Source organism: Opisthocomus hoazin, chromosome 4, assembly GCF_030867145.1.
Source record: "Opisthocomus hoazin isolate bOpiHoa1 chromosome 4, bOpiHoa1.hap1, whole genome shotgun sequence".
Classification (NCBI taxonomy): Eukaryota; Metazoa; Chordata; class Aves; order Opisthocomiformes; family Opisthocomidae; genus Opisthocomus; species Opisthocomus hoazin.
Genome location: NC_134417.1, coordinates 60,407,958 through 60,423,715, shown reverse-complemented (window position 1 = coordinate 60,423,715; position 15,758 = coordinate 60,407,958). Strand labels below are relative to the sequence as shown.

At 42.5% G+C, this 15,758-nt stretch overlaps 1 protein-coding gene across 16 annotated transcripts in view; it reads left to right on the top strand.

The window, feature by feature from the left end:
• The window catches only part of HDAC9 (histone deacetylase 9), a 499,199-nt gene that overhangs the window by 424,807 nt on the left and 58,634 nt on the right, over window positions 1-15,758 (top strand). For all 16 annotated transcript variants that reach the window (XM_075419200.1, XM_075419199.1, XM_075419193.1 and 13 more), the window contains one exon: window positions 11,879-11,997. In XM_075419200.1, the coding sequence (XP_075275315.1) occupies window positions 11,879-11,997 (119 nt within the window). The remainder of the gene's footprint in view (window positions 1-11,878; window positions 11,998-15,758) is intronic.

The following is a 15,758-nucleotide window of genomic DNA, read 5'->3' as shown; positions in this document are numbered from 1 at the left end:
AACTGGCATAAAGAAATGTCATGAAGGTAAACCAAAATTTTTGTAAGAGACACTAGCGTAAACTTCATTAATATGGAGAAAAAAACCTTTGTCCAGCAGATGTACAGAAACGCTATGTAGCTTTCTGTGAGGATAGACATTACTCGATATTGTGTTACATTAGAACATATGTGCAAACAGCACATAAAAATAATAGATACCATAAGTTCCACATACCTGTTGTGGCAATCTTTTAAATACTTTCTGATCTATTGGTATCAGGGTGCATTCAACAACATACATAAGGTTGTGTAATTTTAAGCTAGGACAGCATAGTGATTTTTTGGAACAATATTTTATTTGCTGGATGTGAAACTGAGAAACTGTAGGTAGACCTACATTCTTTCAAGCAAGAGACTGGGTCTCCATTTAGTGGCAAAACCCCCACTCCAATAGCACTAATGCATATATATATATATTTCTTGCAACATACGGGTCTGGTATAACTGAATAAGTAACTACTTTTATAATGTTTTCTGCTAGATGTAGTTGTGTACTTAAAGTCTTCCACATTTTCTTTCAAGATTTTTCCAGGGACAACCAAGTAATTTACTCAAGTCTTTTACTCACATTTAGTTTTGGCTGATTCGTCTGTGAAGTGGGGACAAGACATGCTTGCTTTAGAGGACTATGCAATCAGAAACAGCTACACTGATTTATACCAGCTGAAGATATAAGCCTTTCCACTTATTAGTTTTCTGAAAGTACTTGGAGATCACTGAGTAAAAACACTGGAGGATTTTAGGGAAAGAGCAAATAATTTATGTTACTAAGACATTCCAATCTGCAGTTTTAGAACAGAGTGGATTTTTTTTCTCCGTTACATAAATTACTGTCCTGTGCTCGTATTCCTGCTTGCTTCCTTTCTAAATTACCAACACAGCAAAAGAATTGTAGCTATTTGCATCAGCTTAACTTTCTTTGGAGATTTCCAGCTCTGTATGATGGTACTTGCAGAGTCATTTCTGGGTAGGGTACTTCTCTGCAATCTTTTCTGGGAGAACAAATGTTTGGGAGCATCCTAACCATATGCTTTCAATGTACAAAAATAGAATGGAAGAATAAAAGGAACAGAGTCCCTTGGTAGAATCTCTTTAATGTCTTGCATCTGATGTTCAGATTGGTGGGGAGGGAAGCATCACAAGCCTGATGTTTTCTCTAGGACTACACCCAACTGGAAGCCATCCCTTGGCTTCTCTGCAGACAGGAGCATAACCAAATGGAACATATGAATTCTCTGGGGAAATCTCCTTAGTGGGACAAAAATGAATCTTTTCGCCTTCCCAGACACATGCTCTGTTCCCAGTACCATCAGACTTACAGGAGGATCTGCACTGCCTTGGTCTGGAGGACACAGTTTCTTTGCAACTGCAAGGTTTAGTATGGATAAATAACTCCTGTGATCTAGTTGCTCAAGCTTTCAGGCTTTGACATGTTTATTAAAGAAAATGTGAGAGAAGAGAAAGAAACAGTCAGCCAGGCAAGATGCCCCTGTAACTCTGCTGTCATCATTAGGTGAATACGGTATTCAAAATATTAATGCTTCTATATGATTCAGGATCACAGAATATAAATATCTCTTTTATGTGTTTTGTTTTCTTTGGAGAAGGGAGTAGAGGAGAGTGTGAGTCATAGTGGAAGAATAAAATTCACTTCTCTTCTGACTAAAACTGCTCATTTCGTCAGAGAAGGATCCTAGCATTACCTTCTGTTTGCTGATAACCCCTGTAGCCCAGCTGGCTTCAAGCAGGAAGCTGGCGGTCTGCTGGTCCCCAGTCCATACCTGTCTGGTGACCTATGGCCAGAAGCCAAATCATATTTCTTACTCCTGCTGCGGGTAAGATAACTGTTACTACCTTGGTCTGAGTGCAGTCTGCCCATGCACCCTTGTAAAGGATTTCTGATGAGCAGAGTTTTGACCCTTCGCACCGTAACAAATCCTGCCAGCTGCAGCCTGACTTCTAAGCATAGGGTTGGTCTGAGGAATTTGGGAAGGTTAACACAAATATGTATGTCCAGTGCTAGTTTTGTGCTTTAGAAAAAGAGCATATTTTCTGTTATGGCCTGATTCAGAGGATTCTGCTTGTAGGCAATTGAGAAGGGAAGTTCTATGGTTGTGGAGTTCCTGAGGAGGCAGTTGATGGATGATTTCCCTTTCTTACACCTTGCTGTGCTCTCTGGAGTGTAGATGAGGTGGGAAAGGAGGAAGATACAGGATCTGATGAGTCTCTACTCTGAAGAGACAGTGAAGGGTCAGGAGCTGTCCCTGCCTGTCTGTTGCCTTCGTTGGCGTGGAGACCTGGTTCAGGAACGGCACGGCTACCACCCCCAGGCCGCTCTGGCCATCAGCTCGCAGACACCAATGTGGTGGACGGCGAAATGGTGTTTATTGATAAATAGCACAGCATTATATAGCTTAGGTTTACAGCGTCACTTCCGTCTGCTTACGTCATAGGCTAAACGCTATTGGCTATCCGGAGAGGAGGGGGGGGGCCTACCTTTCCGTACAGCGCGACATCTTCCGACTGCCAAGCCCTAACTATCCACACCTGTCCAACTGCCCTCACTCTCCTGAGGTAGGAAAGCCTGTTTTTGAGGGAGAAGTGAACTTCACTGTGCTTTTAGGTAAGAAAAAGGGGATGGAATCTAGTGCTTTGTGTAGGCTTTTTTTACAGCTGCAAACCTCAAAACATCTTTCTAAAGACAGTTATTCAGGGATAATGAAGGTGCTGAAGCCAGAGATGTGGCAAATGCCAGAAAATTTTTGTTTGTGTCCTGTTGAAATGTAGTTCATATTTTAAAATGTATGTGTATGATTCCTTGTAGGACTTCATAATGCTGCTTTTGTGAAGGAATTTACACATGTGTTTTGTGCCACAAAGGAGTTCCTGCTAAGGCAAGAAAACGTTGGAAAGTTCCTACCTACACAAAGTCCAAAACAAAATGCTATGATGTTTTCCAGACATTAAGCCGTTGTTCTCTGAGCAGAGATCTCACTGTAGTTATTCAAAAGAGAAGAGACCTTAAATGCCTAGTGGTTAATGCAAGGGAAGACTGGATTAGAGATTTAGGAACTAGATGTCTACATGGTCCTCTCTGCAACTGAGAGATTTGCGGCTGTCATCTTTTTGAAAGACCAAATAGTCTTGACTGCTGTAGCAAGCACTACAGACACCCTGAGATGTTTTAGAGAAGAGTCAAGCTTGCTGTCCTAGCAAACAGATTACATTTTCCATGAAGTCTTTTTCAAAGAAAAGTCCTTAGACTTTCTGTTCAGTGTTAAATCAAGAACAGTGTAAGATGGATAAGCTCTTCCCTTACAGAGTATGCAGAGTAGCAGCAGAAATGTTCTGTCATAATTAGTGAGACAGTACTATAGCAAAAAGTGGTGTGCTATTCTTCTTGTGAAATTTAACAGACATTATGTACACTTTTAAAAGAAAAAATTCTTTCTTTCAGAAAAAATCTCTTAGGTCTTATTTTAGTCATGTGAGTTCAGGTAATACCAAAAGCAGTAGCAGGACAGTGATTTCTAAATACCACCTCCGACTATTATCTAAGATTCCTATATATTATTTCTGTAGAGATTTATGAATATGCTACTATTTCATGTTCAGTACTATTAAAGATTGTGTTAATAGCTATTCCTGCTGCTTTGTGTTGAAAGGCCTTGCTTTCAGTATTTATATAGTTTTACTGATGTTACCCAGGGTGGCTGGCAGTTTTCATGTGAAATATTTATTTGACAAAAAATTTGAAGAAACTGTGCCTAAACATTTTTTGCTGCTTCTAAGAATGAGATTAAGGGTCAAACGCATTGTTTTGCCCAAGTTATAAAAAAACATGTGCTGACATCTTTAGACTTATGAGCAAGGTCTTGAAATGTGGTAGAAGTGTGGTAGATTTTCCCAAGGTTCCATGCTCTAAGACTCTCAAAAATCTCCTCGTGTGTTAGCCTGGTTAGGTTCATTAGTGCTCAGCAACTTGAGTTTCAGAGCTTCTGTCTGCACTTCCATCCTCTGACTCTTGAGAATTGTCTATGCTGTACTCCATGGTGTTGCCACTTTGTTTAACATGAAGAAATGAAAAACAGAGCCTGACTTGAATTTGAGGAAGTGTGAATGGTGAGGAGGAGAGCAAAAGCTCAAGTGGCTGCAGATGGGGAGGGTGCTCCATAGGATCCCTCATTCTTTCAGTGTATAAGATATGTGGTGTTATGGGGACTGATCAAGGTTGTATATCAGCCACCGTCCTCATCACTAATCAGGATCCATGCCTGTCCTGGGTTCAGCTAGGACAGGGTTAATTTTCACAAGAAGCCAGGTGGGGATACAGCCAGGCCGGATGACCAAAACTGGCCAAACAGAACAGGGTATTGAGGACCATGTGCTGACATTAGTGGACACTGGTGCACAGTGTACTTTAATGCAATCAGATTACAAAGGGTCAGAGTCCATTTGCATTTCTGGAATGACAGAGAGATCTCAAGAGCTGATTTTATTGGAGGCTGAAGTGAACCTCACTGGCAAGGAGTGGCAGAAGCACCCCATTGTGACTGGCCCCGAGGCTCCGTGCATCCTTGGTATAGACTATCTCAGGAGAGGGTATTTCGAGGACCCAAGATGGTATCGGTGGGCTTTTGGTGTAGCTACTTTGGAGATGGAAGAAATTAAACAGCTGTCTATTTTGCCTGGTCTCTCGGAGGATCCTTCCATTGTGGGATTGCTGAGGGCTGAAGAAGAGGTTCCAGTTGCTACCACAATGGTGCACCAGCGACAATATCGCACTAGCTGAGACTCCCTTATCCCCATTCATCAGCTGATCCTTCAACTGGAGAGTTAAGGAGTGATCAGCAAAACTCACTCACTCTTTAATAGTCCCATATGGCCAGTGAGAAAATCTGCTGGAGAGTGGAGACTGACAATAGACTACCGTGGCCTGAATGAAGTCACACCACCACTGAGTGCTGCCATGCCAGACATGCTAGAACTTCAATATCAGCTGGAGTCAAAGGCAGCCAAGTGGTATGCCACCACTGACGTTGCTGATGCATTCTTCTCCATCCCTTTGGCAGCAGAGTGCAGGCCACAGTTTGCTTTCACCTGGAGGGGCATCCAGTACACCTGGAATGGACTGCCCCAGGAGTAGAAACACAGTCCCACCATTTGCCATGGACTAATCCAGACTGTACTGGACAAGGGTGAAGCTCCAGAACAGCTGTGAACACCTACAGTACATCGATGATACCATTGTATGGGGTGACACAGGAGTGGAAGTTTTTGAGAAAGGGAAGAAAATAGTTCAGATCTTTCTCAAAGCCAGTTTCAACGTTTAATGAAGTAAAGTCAAGGGACCTGCGCAAGAGATCCAGTTCTTAGGAATAAAATGGCAGGAAGGGCACCATCAAATCCCAATGGGTGTCATCAACAAAATAGCAGCTATGTCTCCACCAACCAGAAAAAAGGAAGCACAAGCCTTCTTAGGTGTCGTGGGTTTCTGGAGGATGCACATCCCAAATTACAGCCAGATTGTAAGCCCTCTCTACCACATGACCCGGAAGAAGAACGATTTTTAATGGGGCCCTGAGCAACGACAAGCATTTGAACAAATTGAATGGGAAATACTTCATGTTGTAGCCCTTGGTCCAGTCTGGTCAGGACAAGATGTTAAGAATATGCTCTATACCACAGCTGGGGAGAATTCCCCAACTTGGAGTCTCTGGCAGAAGGAACCAGGGGACACTTGAGGTCGACCCCCAGGATTTTGGAGCCGGAGATACAAAGGATCTGAGGCTCGCTATACTCCCACTGAAAAAGAGATTCTGGCAGCATATGAAGGCATTTGAGCTGCTTCAGAAGTGGTTGGCACTGAAGCACAGCTCCTCCTAGCACCACGATTGCCAGTCCTGGGCTGGATGTTCAAAATGAGGGTCCCCTCTACACATCATGCCACCGATGCTACGTGGAGTAAGTGGGTTGCACTGATCACACAGCGGGCCCGAAAGGGAAACCCCAGTCGCCCAGGAATTCTGGAAGTCATCATGGACTGGCCAGAAGGCAGAGACTTCGGAGTATGGCCAGAGGAGATGATGCATGCTGAAGAGGCCCCACTGTATAATAAACTGCCAGAAAACGAGAAGCAGTATGCCCTGTTCACGGATGGCTCCTGACATATTGTGGGGAAGCAGCAGAGGTGGAAGGCTGCTGTATAGACTCCTACATAACAAGTCGTGGAAACTGCTCAAGGAGAAAGCGAGTCGAGCCAGTTTGCAGAGTTGAAAGCCATCCAGCTGGCTTTAGACATTGCCAGTCGAGAGAAGTGGCCAGTGCCTTATCTTTACACCGACTCATGGATGGTGGCCAATGCATTGTGGGAGTGGCTGCAGCAATGGAAGAAGAACAACTGTCTCAGCACAGAGGCAAACCCATCTGGGCTGCCCCATTGTGGCAAGATATTGCTGCCTGCCTGGAGCAGTTGGTTGTAAAAGTGCGTCACGTGGACGCCCACATCCCTAAGAGTCGGGCCACTGAGGAACATCAAAACAACCAGCAGGTGGACCACGCTGCCAAGATTGAAGTGGCTCAGGTGGATCTGGACTGGCAACACAAGGGTGAACTATTTAAAGCTCGATGGGCCCATAACACCTCAGGCCATCAAGGAAGAGAAGCAACATGCAGATGGGCTCATGAACAAGGGGTGGACTTGACCCTGGACACCATCGCACAGGTTATCCATGAATGTGAAACATGCGCTGTAATCAAGCAAGCCAAGCGGGTAAAGCATCAGTGGTATGGAGGACGATGGCTAAAATATCAATATGGGGAGGCTTGGTAGACTGACTGTATTGCACTGCCACAAACCCACCATGGCAAATGCTATGTGCACACAATGGTGGAGACAAACACTGGACGGCCGGAAACCAACCCTGTGCCCCATGCCACCACCTGGAATACAGAATCACAGAATCACCGAATGGTAGGGGTTGGAAGGGACCTCTGTGGGTCATCTAGTCCAACCCTCCTGCCAAAGCAGGGTCACCTACAGCAGGCTGCACAGGGCCTTGTCCAGGCGGGTCTTGAATATCTCCAGAGAAGGAGACTCCACATCCTCCCTGGGCAGCCTATTCCAGTACTCCGTCACCCTCAGAGGGAAGAAATTCTTCCTCATGTTCAGACGGAACTTCCTGTGCTTCGGTTTGTGCCCATTGCCCCTTGTCCTGTCGCTGGGCACCATTGAAAAGAGCTTGGCCCCATCCTCCTGACACCCACCCTTCAGATATTTGTAAGTATATATTAGGTCCCCTCGCAGCCTTCTCTTCTTCAGGCTGAACAAGCCCAGCTCCCTCAGCCTCTCCTCGTAGGAGAGATGCTCCAGTCCCCTCACCATCCTCGTAGCCCTCCGCTGGACTCTCTCCAGTAGCTCTTCATCTTTCTTGAACTGGGGAGCCCAGAACTGGACACAGTACTCCAGATGAGGCCTCACCAGGGCAGTGTAGAGGGGAAGGAGAACCTCCCTCGACCTGCTGGCCACACTCTTCTTGATGCACCCCAGGATCCCACTGGCCTTCTTGGCAACCAGGGCACACTGCTGGCTCATGGTTAACCTGTCGTCCACCAGGACACCCAGGTCCCTCTCTGCAGAGCTGCTCTCCAGTAGGTCCGCTCCAAGCCTGTACTGGTGCATGGGGTTGTTCCTCCCCAGGTGCAGGACCCTGCATTTGCCTTTGTTGAACCTCATCAGGTTCCTCTCTGCCCAACTTTCCAACCTGTCCAGGTCACGCTGAATGGCAGCACAGCCTTCTGGTGTATCTACCACACCTCCCAGTTTCGTGTCATCAGCAAACTCTTCATCCAGGTCGTTGATGAAGAAGTTAAACAAGGCTGGGCCCAGTACTGACCCCTGGGGGACACCACTAGTTACCAGCCTCCAACTAGACTCGGCGCCGCTGACGACAACCCTCTGAGTTCTGCCATTCAGCCAGTTCTCAATCCACTTCACCGACCACTCATCCAGCCCATACTTCCTGAGCTTCCCTAGGAGGATATTATGGGAGACTGTGTCGAAAGCTTTGCTGAAGTCGAGGTAGACACATCCACGGCTCTCCCTTCATCTACCCAGCTAGTCATGTCATTGTAGAAAGCTATCAGATTGGTCAGGCATGATTTCCCCTTGGTGAATCCATGCTGACTACTCCTGATAACCTTCTTTTCCTCCACATGCTTGTTGATGACCTCAAATACCATCCTGGGCCTTGAAAAGCAAGACCTTTGGTGACATGGCACTCCCGAAAGAATTGAGTCGAACAACGGGACTCACTTTCATAACAGTCTCATAGACACCTGGACCAAAGAACATGGTATTGAGTGGGTGTATCACATGCCCTACCATGCACCAACCTCTGGAAAAACTGAACAGTACAATGGACTGCTAAAAACCACTCTGAGTGCAAGGGGGAGTGGGACTTTCAAAAACTGGGATACTCATTTAGCAAAGGCCACCTGGCTGGTTAAGACCAGAGGATCCACCAACCGGGCTGGCCCTGCCCAATCAAAACTTCTACGTCCTGTAGAAGGGGATCAAGTCCCTTTGTGCACATGAGGAATATGTTAGGGAAGACAGTCTGGATTAGTCCCGCCTCAGGCAAACGTAAACCTGTCTGTGGGATTGCTTTTGCTCAGGGACCTGGGTGCACATGGTGGCTGGTGTGAAAGAATGGGGAAGTCCGAAGTGTACCTCATGGGGATTTGATTTTGGACGAGAAGAGTCAATAAATGAAATTTTATGACGTTAACTGCTAAAAGATCCTGTCAGTGTCAGTTATCACTACTATAGTTGTTATATGTTATATCAAGGATATTACAGTCAGAATCACCCAAACTAATGAAGGATGGACTTTGATGAAACCTAGCAAAGCACAGCGGTCATGGGACTGGACCTGGCTTCAACAACTGGCACCCAGCAACTTCATCAAGATCGACATGTTCAACCTGCAGACAGTGGGCACGGGCAGCACCAGATACATCGGCCGCAAGCTCCGGATGCAGCAAGCGACCGCCCATCACCACACATCACCTCTCCTGCCATGGAAGACTGTTATGACAGACAGAGCCCAATGTGGTGAATTGAATGAACTCAATGGATATTTTAGAGGGATGATCCATAGACTAAGGGAATGATATCTGTTTGTGTGTATTAAAGACAGGAAAAGTGGTGGTGATTAACTGGAAAATGGGTCACCAGGGCATGAAGTAGATGGTATAGAATAAGGGGCGGATAATGTCCTGGGTTCAGCCAGGACAGAAATGATTTTCACAAGAAGCCAGGAGGGGACACAGCCAGGCAGGCTGACCCAAACTGGCCAAACAAAACAGAGTATTGGAGGCCATGTGCCGTCATGCTGGGTTCTGGGGGCAGGAGGGGGAAGGGAAGTTGGTCGCGGCTCCAGGGCGCACAGAGCACCAGACGGTGAGAGCTACTCTGTCCATTTCACTGTTTTGTTTTGTATATTCTCCTTATCAATGTTATTGTTGTTACTGTTTTCTTCATTTGCTGTTCTGTTAAATTGCTCTTCTCCCGACCCATGAGTTTTTGCCATTTTCTTTCCATTCTCCTCCCCACCCCTGTGGGGGAGGGGCGATAGAGCGACCACGTGGCCCTTTTTTTGCTAGCCACAGGCCAAACTATAACAGTAGTACGTGTGTTGCAGACATGGGGAAGTTTGGGAAGTATGTGTTGCTTCAGACAATGAACATATAATTAGAGTATCAGAAGGTATGTACATAAGAAAGATAAGATGTAGTTGCATAGGAGATCTTTATTCCTGATATTGTTCCCTAAATTTGTGGAGATTAGCCTGCAAAAATGTTCAGTCACTGCAGTGTCTACTGTGATTATTCATATGTGTACTTTCTGTGTTATATAGTTATACATCATGGAGCTATAAGAAAAAGACCTAGAAGAGAAGTAGTCTGACCTCCTGCCTCAAGGCCATGTCAGCTTGAACCTGTAGCAAACTTGGTGGATATTTGTTTTACCTGTTATAAAATGCTCAAAGAGATGGAGACTCTTCAGTTTTCTTAAGCATTTTATTTAAAAGATTGTCTATCCTTACCAGTAAAAACCATTTTCCATTTCCTGAACTGCAGCTTTGCTGCTGCAGCTACTTCATGTCCTATCCACAATGGAAATGCAGAACACGTTATTTCTTTCCCCTTGTAACAACAATGTACATATTTATAGACTTTACCACGTTTACTCTCTTATCAAAGAATTGCAATTCTATCATTTTATCCATGTAGGTCACTTTTTAAAGAATCTTTTTCTTTCCTTTTTTTCTCTCAAGTTGTTCTAAGTCCTTCTTGAAGTGCAACACTTCATACTGGAATCCATACCTCAGCAGAGGCCTACTAATGACATGTAAAAAAAGGAATATTCCACACACTCTATCACTTTGCCTGCAAACATTCATGGTGCAATTTCAGCAAAATCACCAGAAAAATGAAATTGCCTCTATCCTTTTCTTCCTAATGTAAAACGATGTTCAATGAAATGCTAGATGTGCTCACAAAGACCTTTTACTTAGTCTGAATTCTCTTTTTCTCTGACTAACAAGTTAAAAACCCACTTTCCTGGTATTAAAACTACCATCAAGGAAATCAGAACAAAATAAACTTTATAAAACACAGATCAATAATTAAACTAAAGGAAAACCTAAAGAGTTGTTAAAATATTATTAATATGCTTATTTTTCCTACAGAAAACCTTAATCTTTCAACAAAAACATGAACTCTTTGGCCTAAGTTGATTAAATAATAAATAAATAAATATTGAACTAAAGCAAATAGTATTACGCATGGGTAAAACTGATCTTCAGATTTTGACCAGTATAGAACAATTGGGATTTCCCTGCGTTAATATATTTGGAATATGACATTCATTAGTGTATTTGCCTTTTAATATTGGTGATGTCCCCCTGAATTAGCACAGTCATTACAGGCTCAGCATTTGTCACACTAGTGTAAAAGCCATCCTGATGCCTTCCCTTTGGAAAGTCAGCCTGAAAGAAGTTGTCTGCAAGGGTGGAATGCAGGATTTTGTCTTCTCCTTCAAAACATCTTTAATGCTTTGAGTTTGAAGAAGAGCAAAAGCAAAGTGACAAAATATCTCCATGAAAGTTTGTCAAGGTAGGGGTTAAAAAAGTGGAATCTTTGTGACTGTGAAGGGCTGAATTATCTTTCCGACACCAGCAGGGGTTGCTGTCACTAGTTTGTGGTTGTCACATTCCTATTATGCTTGACCTTGGAAAGGCTTGACAACAAAGTCTGGATTTGATTAAGGGAATTTCATGTTTTTCCTTTGCTAGAGTCACCCCCCACCTCGACAAACATTTAAAAATGTTAAGAAGAAAAAAAAGTTTGGAAAGCAAACATTTTCCCAAAAGAAATTTATAGTTCAAATTTACACCAAGTTCGCACTAACTGGGGCAGTCCGGGTTTCCACTCAGGCTTTGAGTGCTCTCTGTAAAGCATTAGTCACTTCCCTGGAAGAGGCAGCTTTTTACAGGCAGCAGGATAAAACAGGTACAGATGTGTGTGTAATATTAGAGGCTTTCACATGTACCTGCATTTTTTTTTTCCTCAATCGCAGAAAAGAAAAAAGAATGACTATAGAAAGAAATTAATTGAAGCCTTGTACTTTGTTTGGTTTTGTACAGCTGCCATGAAGATTTGTTTAATTAAAAGAAAATGTTGTGCAGTGGATTTTTGTAATTGTGGCAATTTACATCATGAAGTTAGAAGTTCTTTTAATTTTTAACAAGTTGCGTTTTTTCACTCTACAGGACTGTGATTATGCCAGCTGCCAGTGAGTTTGATCCAGAGATTGTCCTGGTGTCAGCAGGATTCGATGCCGTGGAAGGCCATGACCCTCCCCTGGGCGGGTACAAAGTCACAGCTAAATGTAGGTATCATAAGGCATATGTTTCTGCATTGCTTTTTTTCTACTTAGGAACCTTATTCTAAGTCCACTTACGTCCATATCTCTAAATGTGAGATGGCACCCATGTCACTGTGGGCAGAAACTGTCAGTTAATACCCAGAGATGCCTGTGGAGCTAAGGGTCTTGCCCAGCTTGCAGACAGGGTGGAAATGAACGTTAGCATTTCTGTCTCATTCCTTTCTGTTCATCTTGGCATTTTTGTCTTGGCTTCTTAAAGTATTACTTTTCTGGCGTTCAAATAACATTTTAGAGTTTTCATTCTTTTCAATAGGCCCTGTTTTCCAAATGCTTGGTAAGTTATTTCTCTTTAAATATATAGTGGAGATTTTAGACTTTGGAGGCCTAAGTCCAGTCTCACATTGCTCTTTTGTTATTGTAATCTTTTCAGCTTGATGGCATTAATCCTGAATTACATCAGTGTTCATGAAGGCCAAAGTTTTCTTAAAGACTACTCTGTTGGGTCTCAATGTTTGGATGTCCATTTCAGTCCTCCAAAATGTGTGCTCATGGCAGAGATCTAATAGTTTCTGAAAGACAGGTTTGTCTGAGGTGGCGCATATATAGCCCTCCAATGTCACGAGCTACAGAGGATATCGAGAACAAACTGATTCTGGGCCTGGGATGTTAAGCAAGGCTAGGTAAAGTAGTAATGCTCTGTACAGTAATGTGCACTGTAACATCTCTGTGTATAAATCACTTTCCATGAGACCACACAAAATATTTTCCTAATGCAATGCTGTGAATAATTTTCTTCAGTATGTATACTTTGCTTCAGTATATTTCAAGAAATACTGTAGTAACACTAAGTAGTTAGTAAATGTGAATCTCTGCTGCTAATGACAAATGTCTTGTGAAAAGTCTGGAGAAGTCAATGAAACCTGATGGCTCCCCTAAATACTGAGGATGAAAGGATAGATGGACAGCTAGGTGACTGTCCATAGTGGCATGCTGTGGAAAGTGAGAATGCAGAGGGCAGCGCAAGGGCCTACCCAACGACACTTACACAGGTGCTAATGGAAAGGGAACATCCCTGTGGCTGCAAGTAAGGCATATTGACTTTTAGCACAGCTTTTCAGGTTAATGCAGTGGTTGCAGTAGAGAGCAAAGAAACACAGCAGCCTGTATGCATCTTTGAGTAACACTTATCTGTGTATTATGATTTTTAGTAAAAATTTGTGCATGAAAAAGCCCTTTGTAAGAGCTTTTCTCACTATTTTTTTCCATAACTATGGTTCCTGGTCAGAGGTACCATTCCATGAGCTTATGTGACAGGGAGATGAGTTTCCAACTGGTATCAAAATAGACATTTTCGTGAGAAGCATTGTCCAATTATTTGTATTTAGCAGCTGAGAAAGCGTGCATTCATGAGGCTCCAATAAGATTCTTTGACATATGTGGTGTTCTGGCACAGGAGCTTCAACAACTTAACCAGAAATTCAAGAAGATTCATCTTCTCAGGTTGGAATGAATTTCACCCGGACAGCAAAGAAAAACTTCGATACCGGAATCAGTGTTAATTTTCATTCATGAAAATCTTAGTATATTTGAAATCTTAGTACACGTGAAAAGTTAGCACATTTTTTAATATGAGGCCACACATCTAAAAGTTGCACATGTACCTGTAAGAAAAAAAAGGTGTTGTACACTAGGTGGCTCTTGTTTAAATTAAGGGAAAAGCCAAGATAGACCCAGATAACGATCATGCACCTGAGGGATGAATAAAGCTTTTTGTACAGAGTCAAAGGAATTTATTATTTCCCCAAAACATAATTCTTCACATTCCACCATATCATTTTAGAACATGGCATACTATATGTGGTGTGTAGAAAAATGAACAGTCTTAAAAAGACATAAAGTCCAAAGAGAACTATTCATATTGAAGACTAAAAATAGATATTCATGCAAATTATTAGTATAATTGGTTTTCAATAATTAGAAATTATGCCCAAAACAAGTAAATGCAAAGTAATGTTTAACCTGTAAATATTCTTTAATAATTATTAACACTTTGTGTAGAGTCATAGAGTCATAGAATGGTAAGGGTTGGAAGGGACCTTAAAGATCATCTGGTTCCAACCCCCCCTGCCATGAGCAGGGACACATAATACATTTAATTTTCTGATTTTTATGGCCCAATACAAACCTTACACATATAAATTAGGAAGAGATTTTCATCAAAGGAGAGAAGATGGGTCCTTAGCTACTAACCTTACTGTTAAAGAGAGTTAGGGAGACACTAGATTCTTGATAAGGAATTATTTATGTCTTTGCTGCAGAGTACAGTCAAAGAGAAAAAAGGGAAATGCGATAACCAATCAGCATTTCCAAGTCATAAAGTAAAAACCATAAGATGAAGATAACAGATGGGACTAATTACAGCCTTGGAGTAACCAGATACTGATAAAATTAGTCTGCTAAATCTACACAGTTTTTGAGGTGTAAATTATAACCTGCTTTGACCCAGTATTTTGATTTTTTTGCTATATTGACATACAGTCTGATTTACTGAGGAATTGCCATTTCTGACTAGTAAATAAACACATCAGCAACAAAATAGTCATATACATTTTTGCAGTTGGTTTTAAGTGCGTGGGTCTGATGTGCACATCAGGATTTCTCACGGTGACATGACCCTCAGCTCCTCTAGAAGGATGTAGACCAACTCAGATCATTGATGATCCAATGCAAAGATATCTCGCTTGCCTAATTTATCTCAAGTCCCATTAAGGAACAAAATTACTGATGGTCTTTTTCCACTGAAAAAAAGAGACAGGGTTAAAAAGGATCGGAAGAAAAGTTTGAGTTTTTCCTTTCTTATTGCACTTTTCAAATCACTTTCCCTAAGTAAATCTTTTTTCTCCATCTGCCTTTGCAATTTGTTCTTGTCTGTTGATTTTTTGAGGAGAAAAGTTTTCATGAAACTAATGAATATTAAACTAAGTTTTACCTGGTCCCAAAACAGATTTTGTTTGGTGCAATGCAGAATTGAGAATGAGCATGAACTACAAAGTGTGTTTCAACCCCAACTTTGAGGATTTCACAGGCACATTTTTCTTTGTGTTGGCTCTTTTTATCCTTTGTTCCAATCCTCTCTTTCAATCAAGTGCCACCATTTCAAAGGTGACTGTATATACCTAGGTACACTTCTTGAAACACACACTAAACCCATGTGCATAAACTTTGTGATGGATTTTGTATTCTGTTAAGAAAAAAAATGGGCTTCAATGACTTCAGAGGACTGGTGGCCTAAGGCAGAATTTTGTGCTGCCAGGATGCTCTCAGGCCTTTGGTAGCAGCCATATTCCTAATATCTTAGTAAGAAAAGGCAAGCTTTATTGACAACACTGTTTATAAGACTACCTAGCATAATTAGAAATACTAGATATACTTTTGAATGCACAGCCACTTTGTCCCGAAAACGGTCTTCCCAAAAAAAGGAGCTGTGTCTGAAAAGGAGTTTCTTTTTCAAATATACTTTTTTTTTTATATAGATATTATGTCCACTCACATACTCTGCCTTGCCTGTGTCATTGTGCTATGATAACTGCACGAAGTTTAGCATTGAAAAGCAAACCAAAGAAAATGAGGCACACAGCATGTTAAGCCTTTCTTGTAGTCCTATTGGCCCAAGGTCTTGCACCAGTTATACATGCCAACTCCTGCTCAGGAGCTACTTCTGGTAGCGTCTGGCTCAGATTTTCAGGGATATTCAAGCAACGTTT